Source organism: Hyperolius riggenbachi, chromosome 7 (genome assembly GCF_040937935.1).
Source record: "Hyperolius riggenbachi isolate aHypRig1 chromosome 7, aHypRig1.pri, whole genome shotgun sequence".
In the NCBI taxonomy this organism is placed as follows: Eukaryota; Metazoa; Chordata; class Amphibia; order Anura; family Hyperoliidae; genus Hyperolius; species Hyperolius riggenbachi.
This window is the reverse complement of record NC_090652.1, coordinates 158,865,012-158,889,278: the sequence shown is the minus strand read 5'-3', so window position 1 is coordinate 158,889,278 and position 24,267 is coordinate 158,865,012. Positions and strand designations below refer to the sequence as shown.

Below are 24,267 nucleotides of genomic sequence, written 5' to 3'. Positions count from 1 at the left end.
ACAATGAATTATGCCCTCTATAGTGTTATATACAATACCATCCAATATAAATTTTAAAAACCAAATCAATATACACCCAAAGCCAAAAAATTGGATCACAGTCCTTATCACCAAACCTAGTTTCTCAATTTTACAGTTCCAGGGGTACTGCGCTCTCAATACTGTCGTCCTGTTTCCAGAGTTCTGTGCCTTCATGCTCCAAACGTGCCCCTGATGAGTACGTGATACGAAACGCGTTGGGCGGAGCCTAAAAGGTGTGGACTACAGCTGGCTTGTGGATTTTATATGCTTATTTTACACTGAACTATGTGAGTGCACTACTTTTAATTTTTTTTTTTATATTAAAGCTACAGTATTACGCTATGGAGACTCCCTTTTAGTCTATTCGGTTTGATGCTCGGCAGGAGTATTAAGAATATGGAGATGGTCTCATCCATCCGGATGAGAAGAGCTTAAGCTTGGAATCTATCATACGCTATAGCTGTCCTATAACTTGGCTGCAACTATAGAAGGTGAAAGGCTGGGTGTTTGAAGCAGCTAATTGCGGTGGAGGAAGCAAGAAATAATCACTGGTGATTAAATGTATGCGCTGTCCATGGTTTGGCAGCCAATACACAGGGTGAGGAGCCTGGGATTCTGAGTGTGTGGCAGTTTCACACTGACATTTAGATTACACATGGTGGTGTCATATATTTGTATGCAGAGTCACGCTATGTTTGTTCTTTGTTTATTTTTGTTTATGTTCGTGTTTGGAGCGTGAAGGCACAGAACTTTGGAGACAGGAGGACAGTATTGAGAGCGCAGTACCCCTGGAACTGTAGAATACACAGTATTATATAGTAGAATCCGTTTATAGTAAACGCCAAGGGACCGGATAAAGTAGTTTACTATATCAGAAATTGTCATAATGAAGCATACTATAGTACTGTATCTTAATTCAGTCAATAATTGGGAGGTCTTTTTTTTAAGCTTCAGCAAGCGAGCACAGACTGTGTCTAAGCTAAATAAAAATGCACAGTGCTCAATATGTAGGGATTTGCATGCAATAATCATGTAACAGCTTGCCCAGGAAGCATAGGTCTCACCAGTTAATGCAGGTACATTAGTGTGCTCCTTTGTCCACATTTCTGTGTAGCCTGGATGATACTGTAGCATTGCAGCCATGCACAAGCAAGTCACAGATGACAGGCAATTCCCCTCAGTAATCATGCAGCAGCTTACAAAGGAAACATAGGTTTCACCCGCTGGTGCTTTTGAGGTGATCCATGCAGGCCCAGAGTAGTGTGCAAATAGTGAGCAGGCTACAAGTGGCTGCTAGCCCACCCAAGGCTCAAGCCAGATACAGAATACAGCAGGGGCCCAGAAGCAGGTTTACTATAACAGAAGTTCTGTTATGTCTGGGTTTACTATACTAGGCTTTACTCCCATATACTTACAATGTGCTTGGCCAGGATATGAACATTTAGTTTACTATGCACAAAGTTTTTCTTTATCAGAGTTTACTACAACCAGATTATATTGTATATACTGAAAAGCACAAAAGCCTTAAAGCTGTCTTGCCACGTCCCACACTTAGAACAAACAAGTAGTCGCGTCTGACGTACATGCCAATTGCGTCACCAGCTTAGCTCCTCCCCACGTTTCATTGTCACAGTAACTCGCCTGAGCTGTACACCAAGCTGAGGTGATGCTACTTAAGGAATATGCTAGTTAATCCTGATAGGTTAATGGTGGCCACTAATGATCCAATCTTTTTTTCTCCAATCTTACCACGTCTGTGTAGTAAAAGGGTAAGCTGAGTGAATATATTGAATGGATACTTTAGGCAGTCCCTTATATTACATAGAAATGGTAAAATTGGACAAAATCAATTTTGGATCATTATCGGGCACCTTTAGGTTTGGTCAACAGCCTGAGAACGTCCCATTTCCCCCCCCCCCCCCCCCCCCCCATTTAATTCTGATCAATATACCTTGTAAACAATACAAATCAATGCACTATTTGTAGCACAACAGTATGCTGCAATTAGTATTGGGGCATGTTCGACATTGTTATCAAGTACACCATATCTGACATGCAAATGTCATTAACAATGGCAGCCTATTCTAGTACTGATAATATATGTGTTATCTGCCAGGTTAAAAACACATCCCCAAATGTTTATTTTTAGACCACAATGAATTGTACTAAAATCACAATAAAAGAAAAATTGACAATGAACCATATATAAAGATGAACGTACCTCTTATCTAATAAACTATCATAATAGAAGCAGCCAGAGATCTATAGATAAGAACCCCCATGCAATTACATGCCTACTGTCTCAATACATCCATTGATACCACTTCATGATTATTACTACCAGGGACCACCTATATTATCGAGACTAGAATTGGTTGCTTTTGTTAAAGCGGATCCGAGATGAAAAACTAACTATAACAAGTAACTTGTCTATATATCTTATCTAAAGTTTAGACTATTACTTTGCAAATCTAGCTGCAAACAGCTTTAATAGAAAATTATTATTTCTTCCTGTGATACAATGAAAGCAGCCATGTTGTTTGTAAACATTACACAGAGGAAGGCTTATCTGTATCTTGAGCAAAAAAACCTAATCCCCCCCTCCTCCCCTCTGCCTCTGAAATCAATGGCTAGTAACACCTCCTCCTGCCCAGACTGAGCTCCCATGAGCCCTTGCTACTGCCAAGGCTCTCTGAAAACCTGTGGGCATGGTTTATTTAGTTTATAGGGAATTAGAGTATTAGAACAAAAACAAAAAGTATTTGGCTTTTGGAATGCCCTATAAACAATAGGAAAGGAACACAATTATGCAATGAGTAAAAGTTCACCTCGGATCCACTTTAATGACACTAAAGGGACACTATGTTGAATAACTAAAATTTAAAATTCATATTTACACCTCCATATAAGATGTACATTTGTCCCATAGTAAATGCAATAGACATTTTTCACTTTCTATGTAGCTGCAAAGGTGGGGATGGTCAAATGACCCCCTAGAGGGAAAAACAAACACGGAGACAACGGGAGCCCCAATGGTGCAGTAAGTCACGACAGGAAAAGGTTTAAGCAAAAAACAAAATGTGTTACAAAGGAAGGTTGCAGAAGGGCAACCAGCCGCTGTAGACCGGTGGAGATCTATAATCCTGACTCCATTTTGTGTGGTCACGCTCTTGGTGAAAAAGGACCGGATTGGCTTAGAGGTGGCTAGGCCACATAAGAACCAGGTGGTATACCCCTCCAAAGGGAGGGTGAATGGCACAAAGGGAAAAGAGGCACCCAGGATATGATAAAACTAAGTTAAAACCAGTTGAAAAGAAAAAAGCTGAGGTGTCTTACCTCTAACGAAGACACAATTGTACGATTAATGACTTTTAATGTGCGTTAGCCAGTGCACATTAAAAGTCATTAATTGTACGATTGTGTCTTCATTTGAGGTGAGCCACTTCACCTTTTTTTCTCTATCTGGTTTTAACTCGCTTGTATCATACCTGGGCCCCTCTTTTTCCCTTGTTTCTATGTAGCTGTCACTTACAGTAGGCAATATAATCAACCAACTGTGAAACTCTTACCGACAGGTTTGGACTAATCCATCTTCTCATGGGGATTATCAGGATTTCTTTTATTTTCAAAGCATTCCTTGAATCAGTCAGCTGCCCGAATAGTGAATACATGAATAGGCAACCTGTCTGGCATCATTGAATAGATCCTGTCTAGGGAGTGTTTTTGAATAAATTAAAAGAAACGTTGAGAATCCCCCATAAACCTGACTGCTCATAGAAATTAACGACTACACAGGAAGTAAATAAAATGACAGTGTATTTACTCTGGGACAAGTATAAGTAAGTATGGTTTTTAAATGTTAAATATTTTAACCATATTGCCCCTTTAATATGTTGAACATGCTGTATTTGATAATATGACCAACAAGGTCAAGCAAGGTCACCAGCAAGGGGTAGCCTACATCCCACATGCAAACTTTTGGTTAGAGCATCTGGTGAGTGGCTAACAGGGGTAGCATCGGAGGTGTGATTTTACCAAGGTGAATATCTGCAGGATACAGGCATTGAACTGTTGATTTTGTATCTCTGCACCGTTTGAGCGCTCCTCAGTATATTCATTTTAGCTTGTGTTCTTGTGCACACATGTGTTATCATGCATTATTTCAAAGACTTTATATTTTTACCAAGACAATTAATTTATTAAAATAGAAACTGCAGTATATTCTGATGTCACCTAGACAAGGTTGCAAACTTTTACCACCTATTAGTAGAAAAGAGCTAAAAGCCGGGGCAAGGTGTGATGCAAAATTTATGTTCTCTAGTTCAGGATCTTAGTAAATCAATCCCCAAGTCTTGTGAACGTGGTCATTTGACTTTTCCCCACTCTTTTTTTCTTAGCTCGTTCCTTCGGATCTTCCCGCTGACTGTTTTTGGAAGTTGATCGACATATTCAATCTGACAGTATAAAGAGAGAGAAAGAAATTAAAGCCCACCTTCAGGTGCAGACCTAAATATACAATCGTAACTCTGATCAGAAGGCCCAAAAAATTTTTTTCCTTGTGACAGTTGAAGTTTTGCATCTAAAAATCTTGCTTTAAAAATCTCGTCATGGGATCCAAAACAATTAACAACTTGGATTATGTGAAAATATCACGGCAATTGGTGTGTGCTGCAGGAAATATCAAGTGAGGGGTCTCCTGCACAACTCCTGTGAAAGTGGTTAATTTGACATCAGCCAATCAAGGTGTTCATATGCAAATGAAAACAAGCTTTGCTATTAGCTGGGGCTCATGGAAATAACAGCACAGAAGGAAATGTGCAAAATGAAAGACATCTCATAAGCTGAAGTCCATGCACAAGCAGAGTTGGGCTGGTGTTAGGCACCATTTGGGACATGTTCCTTGCAAAGTGGAAGTGGTGGAAAAGTACCTTACCCGTTCGAGTGCTCCTGGTCTTCCTTAGCGTAAGATTCAGACTCTAGTGTTTGCTCAAACACTAGAGGCCAAATACTACCAGGAGGACCAAGAGGAGTCCTGTGCAACGGTGCCAGCCCGAAAGGGGGACCATTCGACCAAAAAAATGCTATATGGGTGAGGGATGGAGGACCACTAGACATTAAGGAATGCTATATGGGAGAGGTAGACAAGACACCAGGGAATGCCATAAGGGGGACCACTTGCTCACCAGAGAAACAATATGGGGATATGAAAAGTAGCAACCTAGGTTTATACTAAAATCGGATATTTTGTAAAGAAAATTAAGTACCCCTAGTTAAACTTGGATCGGTTTATATTCAAGTATATACGGTAATGCAGAGCATTGCTGTTGTGGTTCAGTTAATTTTTGGAATCAACTGACAAATTAGAGTTGATATCAACAATTCTGGCTGATTCCTGATTAGGTACATATTTGGTTATCTAAGGGCCCTATCACACTGGTGCAGTGCGTCGCAATAATTTACCGCATTGCTACTGCAGGGCAATGAAAGTCTATGGGTGCTTTCATTTTACCTGCGGTGTGGTGTGCCAAAAGTGCTCAATTTGACGTGCTTCCATAACTACGTTGCAGCGCGTATTTGCGTTGATGGGCGGCGGACCGGAAGTCATGTAAGTCTATGACGACACAGGGATTTTAAAAATTATGGAAGCGGCGGTGCGCCAACGTTGCAACGCGCATGGGCGGAAGCATATTTTTACAATACGCTTCTGTTCACTTCCGTATACCCGAAACAGCAAGTGATCACAAGCATGTGTCACTTCCTGTTTGGCCGGATGACAGAAGGGGAATACCGCATAGTAACGCAGTATTCCCCGAAGGCCTGGTTTTGGTGGTGCAGCCTAAATGTTTTAATGACCATAGGTAATTGCAGATGTACCCACCTCTCCGTAAAAGTAGCCAGATGTGCCCCAGTATTAAGTAGACCCCCTGGTATAGGTAGGCAGATGTGTTCCCAGTATTACCAACTCCCCCCAAAATAGGCATATGCCCCCAATATTAGGTAGGCTCCCAGTATATAGAGCATAAGTGACTATCACCCAGTATAAGTTTCCCCAATTATAGGTAACAGATAAGCCTCCCCTCACTTGATGCATAGTCGAAGGCGAAGCATACTCACCTCTCGGTGTCCAGCAACTGAGGCTCTCTATTAAACACATATCCTCTATCGCTGCAGCTACATCCTTCTATGACAAGCCAGTATGTGCTGGCAGGCACATGCGGAGTGGCACCTATTGCCATAGAAAGGTGAGTAATGTCTCACGTAGCTAGGAAGTAATCAGGGAAGGCATCCTTCCCGTGCTTGGCTATATGGTGCCCTGTATGCATTGTGAAACTGACTTAGTTGGCCACATAAGTTGCATAAATTACCTTCCTTGGATACTTGTAGGGGGCTGTCACTTTCTTGACATGTTCCTGTAATTCTGCTGTCAGCTTTACCAGGTCATGACCACTGTATGATGGTGAAAGAACTACAAAAGCCTTTACAACCTGTGTAATGAACAGATTAAGATTTAGAAATATTTGTAGTATCTGCACCTCCCAACTTTATGAGATTACAAAGAGGGACACTTTAAAATAAACATTTTTAGATACCTACAGTTACACCCACATATCAGTTCCATTCAGACCCACCATGGAATATTCATAAGAAAATTACTTTTTTTTTTTTTAAGGTTCTTGTCTTCCAATCACTGATCTATTTTTTTTTTTTTTTTTTTAATAATGGGATTTGAACATAAACAAACCAATCATTTCGAGAAGAGACATAATATATATCACAATGTAACCACTTAAAATAGATATTTATAAAATGTGTACATCAACCCTAAGAGAGGAACATTAGAATTGAAAAGACCAGTACAGAGTATTTGCTTTAGAGCAGTGCTGTCCAACTTCACGGGCATGGAGGGCCATTTTTTTTTTCAGACCCCATGGTGAAGGGCCGAAGGCTCTTGCTAAAGCCGCAACCCCCCCCCCCCCCCCCAGAAAAAAATGCAATTAAAGGACAATTAGATTGGCAGCACTTTCCACAAAATGCAATTTAAGATATTGGTGAAGTTGCGTGGCGTGCACGGTGCGCCAAAAACCATAGGGGTTCCGTTGCAAGTAGAGTGGCGCGTGTAGCGCGCCGCGCCGAAAGATGAGTGTGGCCATGGACCAGAATGTAGATTTGGCCACGGGTGGAGACAAATTTACATGAACTTAGCAATGTGGGACATTAGGACAGTGGTGGCGAACCTTTTGGAGGCCGAGTGCCCAAACTGCAACCCAAAGGTCACTTATCTATCGCTAAGTGGCAACAGCAATTTAAACTACATACAAACTTTTCAACTCATACATGAACATTATGGAAAATCCAAGGTTTAATGCTATTGTCTCATGATGGTGATTCAGCTTTTCCATAGTCTTGCAGTTCGCAATCATGTGACCCCCAACAAGACAAATTCAGCAATCATGTGACCCCCAACAAGACAAATTCAGCAATCATGTGACCCCCAACAAGACAAAATCAGCAATCTTGAGGCCCCCAACAAGACAAAATCAGCAATCTTAAGGCCCCCAACAAGACAAATTCAGCAATCGTGATGCCCCCAACAAATCATGAGGCCCCCAACAAGACAAATTCAGCAATCATGAGGCCCCCAACACAACAAATTCAGCAGTCATGAGGCACATAAATAGAGAGCATTTCACATAAATAGGCAGAAGATAGTGACAGGTGCCCCCCCCAGTAAGTGACAGGTGTCCCCCCAGTTAGAGAGTGACAGGTGCCCCCCAGTAAGAGAGTGACAGGTGCCCCCCAAGTTAGATAGTGACAGGTGCCCCCCAAGTTAGAGTGACAGGTGCCCCCCAAATTAGAGTGACCGGTGCCCCCCCCAGTTAGATAGTGACAGGTGCCCCCCCAGTTAGATAGTGACAGGTGCCCCCCAGTGAGAGTGACAGGTGTCCCCCAGTGAGAGTGACAGGTGTTCCCCCACTGAGAGTGACAGGTGCCCCCCAGTGAGAGTGACAGGTGTTCCCCCATTGCCTCGCCCGTTACCTCTCTCCTGTGCCCCGCTGCCGCTGCCTCACAGCTCACTAGCTCAGACCTCACAGATCGCGGCGACTGAAACAAGCAGAGCGCGCACATAACACCCGCGCGGCAGAACGTCACATGCGGAAGTGACTGATTTCACTTCCGCATGTGACGTACTCCGTGCGGGTGTTATGCGCGCGTTCTGCTTGTTTCAGTCGCCGCGATCTGTGAGGTCTGAGCTAGTGAGCTGTGAGGCAGCGGCAGCAGGGACACAGGAGAGGCCACACAAGAGGGAGCAGGCATGGCGCCCATAGCGCACGCCATGCCTGCATCCCGGGGAGAGGAGCGGGCCGCAACAGGAGGCCTGGCGGGCCGGATGCGGGCCGCCAGTTGGACAGCGCTGCTTTAGAGCAACAGTTGTGTACCCTAAGTCAGACTTAAAGAGGCACCATAACTACATACAGTATAAGTGAATGTATCTCACGGGCGGTCCCTCTCCTTTGGAACTCTCTCCCTCAACCAGTTCGTCATGCCACGAGTCTGGAAACCTTCAAACGTACTCTGAAAACACACCTGTTCAGACAAGCCTATAATTTGCTATAGGCAGCACTGAAGGCACACTGGCTCACCCACTAATCCTTGTGTTTCCTTCCCCTTTGTTTCCTACCCACTACCCTCTAGATTGTAAGCTCGCAAGGGCAGGGACCTCCTCCTAGTGTTTCTCATACTGCTGTAATTTTAACATATGTATATGTACCAACTACATATCAACTATGTATGTATCTGTATTTACTCTATTCAATGTCATGACTGTACAGTGTCTTGTATTTCTTATGTATATTTGTTCCCCATTATTTGTTTGTACTATGTACAGCGCTACGGAAGATGTTGGCGCTATATAAATAAAAAATAATAATAATAAATAATAATAATTACACTATCCAGAATACCAAGTGTTATATTAATTATCCTTGTTTCAGCATCAGAAAATTTCCTTTACGTATGTATTGCTGTATATCGGTATGTACGGTAAGTCTCCACCCAGTCCTCAGTGATATTTAGTCTAGGCTTTGATGTCATGAAGCCTCTTCCTCCCAGTGCACTCTGGAAGACCAGCTCAAACAACTTGCGGGAGGTGTGGAAAGGATTCAAAGTGGCCACAAATTACAGGAGCCCCCCACACACACACACGTGACGAGGACAAACTACGTGTAATAATAATATTGTAGGACATTAGATTAAACTATGGAAGAGATTAGATTGTGGGCTCCTCTGAGGCCAGTCAGTGACATGACTATGTACTCTGTAAAGTGCTGCACAAGAAGATGTCAGTGCTATATAAATACATAATAAATATAATATGGACATTAGACTATTACGTTGCTATATACATACTTCTAATAATTAGGGTGAAACACTAATGGAATTTTTTTCCATTATTTGGTGTCTGTTCTCTGCTCATCGCTAAACAGACAGTGAATGGCTCCTACTTTATAGGTGACATTTTCACACCTTGTCATAAAATGCCTTTTAACCACTTCACCCACAAGGGTTTTTCACCTTAAAAACCAGAGCAATTTTCACCTTTCAGCGCTCCTTCCATTCATTCACCTATAACTTTATTACTACTTATCACAACGAAACAATCTATATCTTGTTTTTTTGCCAACAATTAGGCTTTCTTTGAGTGGTACGTTTTGCTAAGAATTATTTTATTCCAAATGCATTTTAATGGGAATAATAAGAAAAAAATATTTCTCAGTTTTCTGCCATTATAGTTTTAAAATAAAAAAGTTCTACTGATGATAAAACTCACACATTTTATTTGCCCATTTTTCCCAGATATTGCAACAATTAAAACATTTCCCTAGTACAATGTACAGTATGGCGCCAATATTTTATTTGGATATAAAGGTGCATTTTTCAGTTTGCGTCCATCACAAATGGCAAGCCCATAATTTAAAGAAATAACAGTAATATACCCTCTTGACATACATATTAAAAAGTTCAGTCCCTAAGGTAACTATTTATGTATTTCTTTTTCAATGTCATTTTTTCAATACATACATTTAATTGGGTACTATGGGAGAGTGTGGGAGGGAAGGAGTTCATTTTAAAGAGAACCTAAGGTAGATGTATCAAATCTTAATAGGACCCAGAGGCATGTCATGTGCACAATGACATGCCTCTGTGTCTCTCTATTGCCGCCGTTAGTCCCCTCTGCACTCTGCTGTCCCCTCTGAAAATATCGCCAGGCTAGCGACAATCTGCTTGTCGCTAGCCTTCTTTGTTTACCTGGCAGCCTGTCCATAAATTTTTCTAGCATCGCCTTCCCCGCCTCCTCCATAGCATAGTTCCCCCGCCACTCTCCGCCTCCCTAGCTTCCTCCAATCGGAAGCTAAGCCGCAACCCAGGACGTACTCCTGGGTCACGGCTTAGCTTCTGATTTGCAGGAAGCTAGCGATGCGGAGAGCAATGATAGACAAGCTGCCGGGTAAAAAAAGCGGGCTAGTGACAAGCAGATTGTCGCTAGCCTGGCAATATTTTCAAGGGGGACAGCAGAGCACAGGGGGGGACAAGCAGCAGCAATAGAGACACAGAGGCATGTCATTGTGCACATGACATGCCTCTGGGTCCTATTAAGATTTAATACATCCACCTCATGTTCTCTTTAAATGTAAGTGTCAGCGCTGTGTAATAGTAGTACTTTATAAATACAAATAAATAAGTGTAGGTCTTTTTTTTTTAAATATATGTAGGTGTAATTTTATTATTGGCCACAAGATGTCCTCACTCATTATTTCCAATTAGCATTATACTATAAATACATGAACAGGAAGTAATGCGTAGCTGTGTAACTTCAGAACGCAGGCATCTCATTTATGCCAGCGGTCATTGACATGGGGACTTAGATTAATGAATTGGAACTGTGTTCCCAATTCATTCATCTCCCCTCTAACGATCAATGGTGAGAACAAGTGCGGGATCGCGTGGCGGCAAGGGACGAGTAATTACGTTCCTGCGAGGTAAAGTGGTGTTTTGCAGGCACATAGATACTCGTCCCGGGGGAAGAGAAGTGGTTATACCACCAGCGAGCAAGAAACTACTCAAAATTATTTTGATGGTACTTTTTCACCAACTTCTGAGTACTTCATCAATTGTAAATTGCTGAAAAGTTATTTTAACCTTCCTGGCGGTAAGCCCGAGCTGAGCTCGGGCTATGCCGCGCAGGAAGATATCTCAGCCCCTGATGGAGCGATTTGCTCCATTTAAAATGCTGTACGCGCAGCTAGCACTTTGCTAGCCGCGCGTACAGCTTGATCGCCGCCGCTCTGCGGCGATCGCCCGTACGCAGCGGCGCAAGAGGGCCCCCCCCCGCCAGAGCCCTGCGCTGCCCGGACCAATGAGTTCCGGGCAGCGCTATGGGCTGGATCGGAGGTGTCTGACGTCAGGACGTCGGCTGACGTCCATGACGTCATTCCGATCGTCGCCATGGCGACAGGAGAAGCCAAACAGGGGAGCGCGTTATATACGCGTTCCCCTGTTTGCTATTGATGCCGGCGACGATCGCACTAGAGGGACACATGCGCCCTCTAGTGGTGTTTCATGTAGCTACCACTCTGGTAGCTTTACATGAAACACAAAAAAAAAAATTAAAAAAAAAAGGATTTTTGCCATTTTGGCAAAAAAAATTAACCGCCAGGAGGGTTAAAGAGAAGATGAAAATTATCTCATAGGAGAAAAAGTTAAATGCATATGGGCCCCAGTCTCTAAACTTTCTACTCCTCTCTGAACTATCTTTCCTTCCTTTCCTCATGATATCTCCCTCTCTAAAAGAATTCCATTAGTGTTTCACCCTAATTATTATAAGTATTTACAGGGGTGGGACAAAATAATGGAAACACCTTGAAAATCAACAAAATATATTTTAATATGGTGTAGGTCCACCTTTTGCGGCAGTTGCAGTCTCGTATTGATTCATACAAATTGTGAATTGTTTCCAAAGGAATGTTAGCTCATTATTCAGTTAAAACACTCTCCAGTTCTTTTAGAGACGATGGCGGTGGAAATCGACTTCTTACTTGAATCTCTGAAAACTACCATAAATGCACAATAATGTTGAGATCTGGGGATTGTGGTGGCCAGATGAGATGCTCAACTTCATTAGAATGTTCCTCGTGCCATTCTTTAACAATTCTAGCTGTATGGATTGGGGCATTATCATCTTGAAAGATGGCATTCCCCTCCAGAAACAGCTCTTGAACCATAGGCTGAACTTGGTCGCCCAAAATTCTTAAGTAGTCTCGGCTGTTAATTCTTCCATGAAGGGAAATCATTGGCCCGTCGGATTTCCAAGAAATAGCACCCCAGATCATCACAGAACCCCCGCCATGTTTACGGTTAGGAGAAGGCAGTCTGGATGAAATGCTTCTTTCAGCTGTCTCCAAACTTACACTCAGCCGGTAAACGATGATTCGTCAGAGAAAATCTTATTTTTCCACTGCTCGAGGGACCAATTCTGGTGGTTTCTGCACCACTCTAAATGCTTTGAAACCTTTTTCTTTGAGAGCAGAGATTTTCTAATTGCAGTTCTTCCGTGGAATCCAGATTTGTGCAGCTTCTGACGAACAGTTTTTGTGGAAACTGGGTTGTGTAGGTGTTCATTCAGCTCTGCAGTGATTTTAGGAGCCGTGGTCTTGCATGCTTTTCTAACAATTGAATTTAGAGTCTGACGGTCTCTCTCAGACAACTTCAATGTTTGGCCACAACTGTGCTTTGCTGAGGACGTTTTTCCTCCTCTTTTAGAGGCAGTCATTACTTTTGAAACAGTACCTCTTGAAATACCAAGCATTGGGGCAGTTTCTGTTACAGTAGCGCCTGCCATAAGAGCACCAACAATTTGGCCTCTTTGAAAATCTGAGAGATCTGCCATTTTTATAAATTATAACCAACTTTTGTTTAAATATCTGTAAAAAACAAGTATTTTAATTAAACATATCAAATAAAAATAATAAACAAAAAAAATTAACATATTTCAAGTTTTGATTGCTTAAAACATGTTCAAAGAATATGATGCCAAGATGTTAGGTGTTTCCATTATTTTGTCCAACCCCTGTATATAGTATAGTAATAGTCTAATGTCCTATCACATTATTATAATGTATTTATATAGCACTGACATCGTCTGTAGCACTTAAAAGAGTGCATAGTCATGTCACTGACAGTCCTCAAAAGAGCTCACAATCTAATCCCTTCCATAGTGTAATCTAATGTCCTACAATATTATTATTATTATTATTATGTATTTATATAGCACTGACATCATGTTTCTTTTACGGGGAAACACTGCTTTTTTTGGAGGGGGGAGTCAGAGGGTAGTTTGCCCGGGGGGCAGTAAGTTTGCCTGGTATGGTGCCTACAAATTTCGGAAGGAGGCCCAGCATAGATAACATAACTATTCTGCATTAAAATAATGTGCACCAATCAATGCGGTACAGCATATTGCAGTTTTGTGAATCCAGTCCCTTGTTTGATAATCCCAAAAGAAGCTAACGTTAATTAATCATATTTTGGTTGCTATAGCATCTTCTCAACGTGTTGTCTCCTTTTCGCTTTACTTCTTACTTCTTTATAAACTGAGCTGTAAGTCAATTTAAGTGTAGTTACCACACACTATGATGCATAAAACTTTGATGGAATATTCTCATGTACTGTACCTCTCCTCTGATTGGGTCTGGACTGCTCACTACTGCAGATTCTGTCACTGCAGGATGTTCTATAAGAGCACTTTCTATTTCAAAAGGCCCAATCCGATACCTTAAAAGAGACAAACGAAAATACTTCTATGTTCTGCCATAAACAAAGTTTAATATGTCACATTTTAAGGTATGGTTAATTCATAAGTTACACATTTGTAATGTTCTCTGTTCTGCTAGACTTTTATTGAACTAAGGCCAATGAAGCTCAAAAACTATATAGCTGCTAATAAGATGGTTTTCTGTTTACTGTCTTACATTTCTTTAGGTTTTTATATGTAGCGCCAGCTGCTCTTCATAGAATTAGAAAAAGCCATGTATATCCTTCCCTGTCCCAGTATGATTGTTGCTGATCTGCATTAGATTGTGTGTTTATTGTATATCTTTGTTGGTGATCATTATTTTTTTCTATATAAGCTTCCTTGAATCGCCTGATGTGATCCCTCAACTGGGTAAAAGATTTTCTTTTTTTTCTACACCTACAGGTTGTCGTTATATGTCACTACTGGAAGGGGACTGATGCAGTAATTTCTTAAAGTACACCTGAAGTGACATGATGAGATAAACATAGATATATATAGTGCTATACTGTATATAGTACTAACCCTACTAAGAAGTCCCTTCTTGTTTTCCAGTACAGCAATTGTTAAAAAAAAAAAACTAGACTAGTTATCTCTGAAAATTAGCTTGTCAACGCGTAAGTATGTGTTCACGCCGATCAATGGCATAAAACTATAACACTAGTGCTATAGCGCTGCCCATCTCGGGCTGCTTCATGTCAAACACCTTGCGGAAATCGGACCTTTCTTGTAAAGTAAGTAAATAGGGGGTGAGTGAGCTTTATTTGGGTGTGAAAAGGCTTCTGGTAATGTTTTAGTGCTGGAAAGTTAAAAGGGTTGTTACTTCTGTTTGTTTTTCAGCTCAGCAAGGCAGATTTTTTTTACAGCTGCTGGTTAGAATTCAGTCTTAAAATGAAGTCCTTAAATTGAAAATAAAAATATAAGACTCTATTCTATTTTCTATTTAACTCTATTTAACTAATGAATAATCTTGTAAGTATATTTTCACTTCAGGTTTGCTTTAAAGGAAACCTAAAGTGAGGGAAAGAAGTTAATTTTTACTTACCTGGCGCTCTTTTCTGTCCCTGGCAATCTATCGGGTCCCTTGGCGTTGTCCCGATCCACTCCGTTGTGCCACTGTCCCAAGCACATGCATCTCCCCAGCTTCGCTCCCCTGGCCAGCAGCGTTCTGGTCATGCACAGTATGTAAACCTTGCAACTGCACAAGCGCAGAACGCAATCAAAAAGGTGCCCGGCCATGCATGCGCAGTAGCCTGCCACTAGGCTCGGCCGCTAAATATATTTGGAGGTATATGGAGGTGACCAGGAGGACACGAGGGACCTGATAGACTGCGGGGGGCTGGAAGAAGCCCCAGGTAAGTAAGAGAAAACTTTTCCTCCCTCCTAACAGGCGCGTTAACTGCTCACTTTCCTCAAGTGACAACTTTATACAAAATAACTATCATTACATATTTATTAACTTAGTATTATTAAAAAGAGACACAACTAGATAACATACATACCCAGCAGATAATATTACATCATCAGATCGACTAACAAACCAAAAATAACCATCTTCATCCTTAATGCCTCTGTCTCCTGTCACATAAAAGGTTCCTCTTTGTGTTGAAGCTGTTCTTTCAGGGTCACCCTATTGACAATAAAGATTAGATTGTTGTTTAATACTTCAGTATGATACCAAATTATTGTACATTAGAACCTTGGTTCACAACCCCATAGAATACTCCTGAGGAGTCCAGGGGGTACTTAGGCTTAATAACAGAGGGGGGGGGGGGGGTGTATGTGTGTGTGTGCAGTGTGTGTGTGTGTGTGCGTGTATATGTGTGTGTAGTATGTTGTGTTGTCTGAAGACTGCGGCTGTGTGTGTCTGAGGATTGCAGACACTTGGGCTGGGGGACAGGACTGGAGAGGCTGGGGGTCTTGGGGGAGGCTTAATTCTGAGCCTCAGTGTTGAAGCTCAAAGAATACATATATTTATCCTCTCTTTTTTTGGGGGGGGGGGCACAGTTGGTGCCAGCAGGGGGTGAAGGGGGAGGCCTCTTCCAACGTTTCGCACGGGGCCCAATGATTTTTCGTTACACCCCTGAACACTGCATTAGAAGACTCCAGCATACTCTACAAATGCTCACGACACAATATCTATAACGTATCTCACCGTATATTGTGAAAAAAGACAGAATGGTTTATGGGGTGATATCCGAATTGCAATGTCTCCTTCTTGATTTGGGGGTAAAATGTTGCCATCAGCATCAACAATCTAAAAATGAAGTTGTTAAATATTAGCTTTTTCCCAACTAGTAATAAGTACATGAAAAGAAATTCCAAATAAGATTAGAAAATGATCTACTGTTTCACTGTGGATAAGCTGGTGCAAGGATTGCCTGCACTGAGTGACCACTGCCAACCCTGCTGTACAGCCATAAAATGGAATGCCTCTGTGGGCACTACAGTCCTGTTCCTACATTGTGTACAGCTGACACAATGGCAAAAATGTACATGTCTATTAACCTCTTAAGGACCACGGTCTTATACCCCCCTAGTGACTAGGCTATTTTTTACAAAATAGGCCACTGCAGCTCTAAGGGCTCGCTGCAGGGCCGTACAACTCCGCACACAAGTGATTCCCCCCCCCCCCCCCCTTATTCTTCTGCCCATCAACAGAGCTTTCTGTTGGTGGGCTGTGAACCCTGCATGGATGTTTGTTTGTTTGTTTTATAAATACAGGTAGTCCCTGACTTACGCCCGACCCGCCGATATGAACACAATGGATTCTGTGGGAACAAGTCAAAAACATTTTTTTCAAATTAGACTTGCAGTTTTTGAGAAAATCGGTCTTAAAAAATTCAAAGAAAAAATGGCTTTTAAAGTGAACCTCCAGACTAAAAATCGACTCAGCAGCACTGAAAAGGCCTGGTGTTTCTTTAACAGTTTCACAGCATCAGAACTTTGTTTCTATTATACAAGCCTCATTTTTAGCTGCACAGAAGAAAACTGCCCGGGCAGTTTTCCCCTTATGCTGTGCAAAGCATGATGGGATTTCTGATGTTGTTGTTCTCGTTGTGCTGTTTTGGTGCAATTTTTTTTTTTTTTTACAATTTGAATTTGACATTTGAAGCCTAGTGTACCCTATTTATTGTCCAGCGCTGCGTAATATGTTGGCGCTTTATAAATACAATAAATAAATAGTGTGTGCAGCTGGGAGGGGTTATCAGGACACAGGACAGTTGGAACTGTGTCTCATGCTCCCTGTCACCTCCTTTCAACCAAAAAGATGGCGGCCCCCATGACAAAGATGGCAGCCCCCATGAATCACAAACATTTGCCGGTTCTTTTAAAACAGGGTGGGTAAAAGATTATATTACCTATCTATTCTAATTAACATAACTAATGTAACTTAATGACAGTATGTTTGTTTAGGCTGAAGTTCCCCTTTAAACTTGTTTAAGCAAGTACAGAGGGCAGAGGTGACACACACAGAAGGGGGCACTGGAGGCACAGGGGTCAAAGAACCCACAGTGTTCCGACTTAAGAACAGATTCAGGTTAAGAACAAACCTACAGTCCCTATCTCGTTCCTTAACCGAGGGGTACCTGTATTTATGTGATTTTTTTTTTAAATAAATAAATAAATCTTTTATTATTATTTCCCCAGCCCTCCCCCCCCCCCTGCCAGCCCCCCCCCCCCTCCCCCCCCGCCAGCCAATAGGCTTTAGCTTATGACAGTGGATCGCTTGCCTGCCCCCAGGGGGACAGTCATGTCACACGGCTGTCCCCAGTACAGGGCTGCCGTAGATCGCAGCGCTGTACAAAGTAAAGTTTTGCCGTCTAACAGTCTCCTAGCAGCGATCTCTGCTAAGAGACTGTAGGCGGAGTGGAGCTCCGTCATTCAAGCGTAGATGCGCACACAGCGGCGCACGCGATCTCCTGCAAAACCCTGCCCCAGGACTACACGCCAATTGCCGCTAGGCGATCTTGGGGCTGCCGCCGTGTCTACGCCAATTGGCGTGAAGTGGTCTTTAACTAGTTAAAGTTTCACTGGTTTGACAGTGAATAAGAACTTTCTATGTTAAACCTGTAATTTATACATTTTAGATTTCAAAAAAGTTTTTTGATACAATTAAAGTCCTGCATGCTGCATTTTTTCTTCCAGTGTTGCTAGCATCCACTGATAATCGGAATTGTGATTTGCAGTGTAAAAGAAGCCTCAAAAGTTATAATTTGGACTGAATGGCACTGTTAACAAACAACGGAAATCAAACATATTTGCTTTAATTTGTCATAAAATGTATGGATAATGATTTTCTTTCACAGATTACCTGAACGTCATAGGCTGGAGAGGCCTTCCCCATAGAGCCAGGCTTTATTTGCATTCCTTTGAAAGTTCCACATATCAACACCTATAAATTGACAAACCTCAGTTATTTCCTTGTTTAGCCTACTGTATGCATGCATGTACTTCCTACTTATACAGCTTGGGCCATTTATATGGACACACCTTAATAAAATAGGAATGGTTGGTTATATTAAGTTCCTGTATGTGGCACATTAGTATATGTGAGGGGGGAAAACTTTTCAAGATGGGTGGTGACCATGGCGGCCATTTTGAAGTCGGTCATTTTGAATCAACTTTTGTTTTCTCAAAAGGAAGAGGGTCATGTGACACATCAAACTTATTGGGAATTTCACAAGAAAAACAATGGTGTGCTTGGTTTTAACGTAACTTTATTATTTCATGAGTTATTTACAAGATTCTCTTTGTTTATAGCCATTGACATGTCGCCGAGATTAACACGTGAGGAGCGGATAGAAATTGTGTTGATGTCTGGTGAACGCAGTAACCGGGTCATTGCAGCAGATTTCAATGCAAGACACTGTACAAGACCACCCATCTTCCATGCTACAGTTAGCAAACTGCTTGCTAAGTTTCCATAAACTGGTTCAGTGTTGGATTTGCGAAAATGTGGACGCATGAAATCTGTCACTAATGAAGAAACATCAGTGGCTGTCCTAGCTTCATTCAGCAAGAGCCCACAGCGTAGCACTCGCCGCATGTCACTGGAGAGTGGCATTAGTCGAACATCCCTTCGGCGGATATTAGCTACTCACAAATGGCACCCTTATAAATTCCAGCTACTGCATGACCCTTCGTTTACGCAGAAGATTTTGTTCAGTGATGAGGCAAACTTTTATGTGAATGGTGAAGATAACAAACAAAACCACAGCTATTGGTCTGACACTAACCCACATTGGATAGATCCCTCCAAGAGTGTTGGAGCAAAAAAAATGATGGTATGGTGTGGTACATGGGTACAAAGATAGTGGGGCCATTCTTCATCAATGGAAACCTCAAGGCCACTGGATATGCAAAATTGCTACATGATGATCTGTTTGCCTCTTTATGCACTGAAGCTGGCACATTCCCTGAGTTTTTCCAGCAAGATGGTGCACCACCACATTATGGGTGTTAGGTCCGAGCATTCCTAGATGAACAGTTTCCTGGAAAGTGTATTGGTCGTCGTGGGCCAGCTGAATGGCCCCCAAGGTCTCCCGATCTGACCCCCTTAGACTTTTATCTTTGGGGTCATCTTAAGGCAATTGTCTAGAGATGTGCAGCACTTGAAACTATGGATATTGGAAGCCTGTGCTAGCATTTCTCCTGTGGTATTGCTATCAGTGTGTGAAGAGTGGGAGAAGAGGGTTGCATTGACAATCCAACACAATGGGCAGCACATTGAACACATTGAACACATTTTATAAGTGGTCAGAAACTTGTAAAAAACTCATGAAAAAATAAAGTTACGTTAAAACCAAGTACACCATTGTTTTTTGTAACGATTGGTGTAGCACACAGACGTCTTATTGTGTGATCTGCAGAATCACCAATAATACAGACTCTATACCCGATTATGTGGTGATCTGCAGTATCACCAATAATGTAAGTATAGACGGCAGAGAACAGAGTGTAAAGTGTTTGGTGCAACAGTAGATAAATGGATAGATCTCACCAGAGAAGCTGGTGAGTACTATCCGAAACAACAGTGCTAGACCTCACCAGGGGAGCTGGTGGGTACTAGCTGCAATGATAGTAGTATAACTAACTAAACCTCACCAGAGGAGCTGCTAGGTATTAAAACAAAAGAGCACCTCACCAGTGGCAAGGGCCCACTGGTGAGTAGAGAGGTCAGACAGGCAAGATTTGGCAACTGAGAGGCGAATACAGTACAGAAACGTGAGGCAGAAGAATAGTGAGTTATCAGGCAGAAGTTCAGCAACTAAGGTCAGATAGGCAGAAGTACAGAATCGATGAACAATAGCAAGGTCAGAGTATAGCCAGAATCATACACAGGTAATCAGTAATACAATATAACAATAGTCCTAGTCTTGTGTGAAATCCCTGGTTTCCTCCCAGATCAAAGCACACCGGATACTAGTCTAAGGTCTGAGCGCTAACACGAGTGTATTCGCAACAGCAGACAAGTTGCCAATGAGAGCTCACAGCCGCGCCCCTTACCAATCAGCCAATCCGAGCGGCGTGAGTCACCTCCGACATCAGCCGACCGGCAGGTCAGCTGACGCGCCTTCTTCCAGCATAAAGGTCCTGTCTCCGCGCGCGCCCGCGCGATACAGTGACCCTATGAGCACGAGACAGTACCGTTCCCGGCGTGCTAGACGCCGACGGAACGGATGAGGCCTGAGAACAGGGAACAGAGGCGGCTGCGGGTATACCCTGCGTGTCCGCAGCCACCATAGTTGCAGATGTTACAGTACCCCCCTCTAAGCGTGGACTCCAGACACAATTCATCTTGATTGTCAAGACACCAATCCTGGGACTTCTCCCCCAATTTATCTGCCCCAGCGAACCCAGGGAGGGAGGGAGAGGAATGTCCCTGAACAAGTGAACCCAAACAAAGGATAGAGGAAGATCTGGACTCTCTTGCCCTAGCTGGCAGAGCCCAAATTATATCCCCTGGAATGAACTCCCATTCCTAAGACTGTCTTTTGTTGTCTATAAGCGAAATCTGTTCAACCCGAAAATCAACAGCTGCAAGAACAATTTTTTTCGGGAAGAATGCCAACTGGAGTGGCAGGCTGCACTGACTCAGGCTCAAAGCATCTAGACAACGCGTCTGCTTTCGCGTTTTTGCTACCTGGCCTGTAGGTAATAATAAACCTGAAACGTGTGACAAATAACGACCACCGAGCCTGTCTGGGGGTAAGACGTTTGGCACTTTCAATATACTCTAAGTTTTTATGGTCCGTATATACTGTTATAGTGTGCTCAGCCCCCTCCAGCCAATGTCGCCACTCCTCAAATGCGAGCTTAATGACTAATAGCTCGCGATTCCCAATGTCATAATTTTTCTCAGTGGGGGAGAATTTCCTAGAAAAGTAAGCGCATGGATGCAACCTGCCTTGCAGGCCAGAATGCTGATATAACACAGCCCCCACTCCAATTTCTGAAGCATCCACTTCAACAATAAAGGGAAGGGACACATCCACATGTCTCAAGATGGGGGCCATACAAAACAACTGTTTGAGAGATGAAAAGGCGGCTTGTGCCTCTGACGACCAGTTGTAAGTGTCTGCCCCCCTCTTGGTAAGGAACGTAAGAGGTGAGACTACAGAAGAAAAGCCTTTTATAAATCTCCTGTAGTAATTGGTGAAGCCAAGGAATCGCTGGAGTGCCTTCAACCCCACAGGCTGAAGCCACTCCAGTACAGCAGATACTTTCTTGGGGTCCATGGATAAACCTGCAGTGGAGATCACATACCCCAAAAAAGGAATCTCCGAAACCTCAAAAAGGCATTTTTCTATCTTGGCATACAGAGAGTTCTGCCGTAACTTCCTCAAGACATATCTAACATGTTTTCTGTGTTTGGCCAAAGTAGGGGAAAAAATGAGGATATCATCTAAATAGACGAGGACGAATTTTCCCAAAACCTCTCTGAACACCTCATTAATCAGCTCTTGGAAGACGGCGGGTGCGTTGCACAACCCGAAGGGCATAACGAGATACTCGTAGTGCCCGTCGGGTGTGTTAATCGCCATCTTCCACTCGTCACCCTCTCTTATACGGATCAGCTTGTATGTTGTATGCCCCCCTGAGATCAAGTTTGGTAAACACACCAGCCTCAGTAACCTGAGAGAATAAATCGTCGATCAGGGGTAGAGGATATTTTTTACTGTAATCTTATTCAAACCCCTGCAGTCGATACACGGCCTGAGGCCACTGTCCTTTTTCTTTACAAAGAAGAAACCTGCCCTGGCCGGGGACCTAGAAGGGCGGATGAAACCTTTGGCCAAATTGTCAGTGATATATTCCTGCATAGCAAGCTTTTCGGGCCCAGACAAATTATACAGATGACCCCTAGGGGGCATACAACCTGATCTTAAATCTATGGGGCAATCAAAGCTTCGATGGGGTGGAAGCTTGTCTGCAGCCCGGGGACAGACTACATCTGCGAAATCAGAATACTGACTAGGCAAACCCTCCACCTGGACTTCCGTGGCACATACCGTGACTTTCCCCAAACAATGTTGCTAACAGAAAGAGGACCAACTTAGTAATTGTCTGGAACTCCAGTCAATCCGAGGGGAATGCTTCTGAAGCCAGGGCATACCAAGGATCACCGAGGAGGTTGCCATTTTGAGAACAAGAAATTGTATTTGTTCTCTATGGAGAACCCCAATCTGACATAACAATACAGGAGTCTGCAAGGGGGATCGTTTTCTCTGTAGTGGCGAGTTATCCACTGCAGTAAGAACGAACTGATGTCCCAACGACTGGAGAGGAAGGCCGAGCTGAACTGCAAAATCATAATCCATAAAGTTGGCTGCTGAACCCGAGTCTATGAATGCCTGTGTTTCCTGGACTTGATCTCCCCAGGTAATCGTGCATGGAAAGAGTAATCTACTATCTCCTATCGGAACAGCTGAGTCGCCCACCGTGGTACCACCGACCACCAGAGGGCGATATAAAGTGTCCGTCCCCTTGAGAGAATCTTGAACCATATGATCTGTCTCAGGCGTCGGGAAACAGGATCTCGAACGAGATCTCCCATCTCCCTCAGACTCGGGAAACTCGAAGTAATCGGGCTGTCCCGAGTCATCCTGAGAAAGCGAAGGAACCACCCCAACTTTCCTAATGATCTTAGCCCGAGTCCGTCTCTGATGTCGAACTCGGCGGTCGATCTTAATAGCTAAAGATATTGCCTCGTCAAGGGACCTAGGTTCAGGGTGACCTAACATCAAATCGGCCACAGCGTCAGACAATCCCGATAAAAAAAACAATCAAGTAAAGCATGCTGCCCCCCATCTGGTCGTCACTGCCCACCTTCTAAACTCTGCTGCATACATCTCTACAGGGTTATGACTTTGTCTGAGGGTCTTAAGCTTCCTCTCTGACGTTATTGCTAAATCGGAATCATCGTATATAACTGCCATAGCCTTAAATAAATCCTGCACAGAAGCCAAAGCCTCATGGTTATCTGGGAGACCATAGGCCCATGACTGAGAGTCTCCAGATAATAAAGTCTTTATTAAAACAACCCTCTGGCTTTCAGGCCCTGATGCCGTAGGACATACTTCAAAATATGAAAGGCATCGATATTTAAAATTCTGAAAATCGGCCCTATGCCCAGAAAACCTTTCTGGAAGAGGTAATCTGGGTTCCAGAACAAGAGGGGATGACACTGGTGTAGCATGTGTTGAAATGTTTTGGAGGGCCTCAGATAGTTGGTAAATCTGAGTCTGTTGAGTGCTAACTGTGAGAGACAGTCGATCAACAGCCGTAATCAACACTTCCACATGACTAGCCATTGTATCCATGTTTTTTTCTGGTCTGCTGTTCTGTAACGATTGGTGTAGCACACAGATGTCTGATTATTGTGTGATCTGCAGAATCACCAATAATACAGACTCTATACCCGATTATGTGGTGATCTGCAGTATCACCAATAATGTAAGTATAGACGGCAGAAAACAGAGGTGTAAAGTGTTTGGTGCAAGGGGGCGTGGCCTGGATGTAGAGCCGAGAAGACGTGTGGTGTGAGAGCTCCGCTGCCCTCTTTCTCTTTATTATAAATTGCGAAATAACAATTGAACATCCACAGTCTGAATTCATCCTGCTGATTCCTTGCCTGATCAGAGCGAAAGCTGGCTACTTGGTGTGACCCTCCGGGCGACTGTCGCAGTGAAATTGATTCTAACAGCATAGACTGGGATCAGGAACCTGGTCCCGCTAGAAGCCATCTCTCTTCCTCCTCACGCTTCCACCCTTACGGAGATCCGATGGCTCAGCGCACAAAGGGCAATAAAGATAAGGAGAAGGGGGAGAAGAATCGTGCCTTACTGCCCTCCGGAGACTCCCAGCTCCAACAGAAATAAGAACAAGCAGAA

General features: G+C 43.0%; 2 protein-coding genes across 3 annotated transcripts in view; one reads left to right on the top strand and one right to left on the bottom strand.

Annotated features, from left to right (window-relative positions):
• Positions 1-24,267, top strand: part of ERI2 (ERI1 exoribonuclease family member 2) — a 196,613-nt gene that overhangs the window by 43,921 nt on the left and 128,425 nt on the right. The gene's annotated exons all lie outside the window — the stretch shown is intronic.
• LOC137524674 (acyl-coenzyme A synthetase ACSM3, mitochondrial-like) overlaps positions 4,188-24,267 on the bottom strand; it is a 75,963-nt gene continuing 55,883 nt past the window's right edge. For both annotated transcript variants that reach the window (XM_068244809.1, XM_068244810.1), the window contains exons 9-14: positions 18,186-18,266; positions 16,026-16,127; positions 15,373-15,500; positions 13,752-13,851; positions 6,387-6,506; positions 4,188-4,475 (exon numbers count right to left, since the gene is read on the bottom strand). In XM_068244809.1, coding sequence (XP_068100910.1) covers positions 4,386-4,475; positions 6,387-6,506; positions 13,752-13,851; positions 15,373-15,500; positions 16,026-16,127; positions 18,186-18,266 — 621 coding nt within the window. In that variant the 3' untranslated portion in view covers positions 4,188-4,385. The remainder of the gene's footprint in view (positions 4,476-6,386; positions 6,507-13,751; positions 13,852-15,372; positions 15,501-16,025; positions 16,128-18,185; positions 18,267-24,267) is intronic.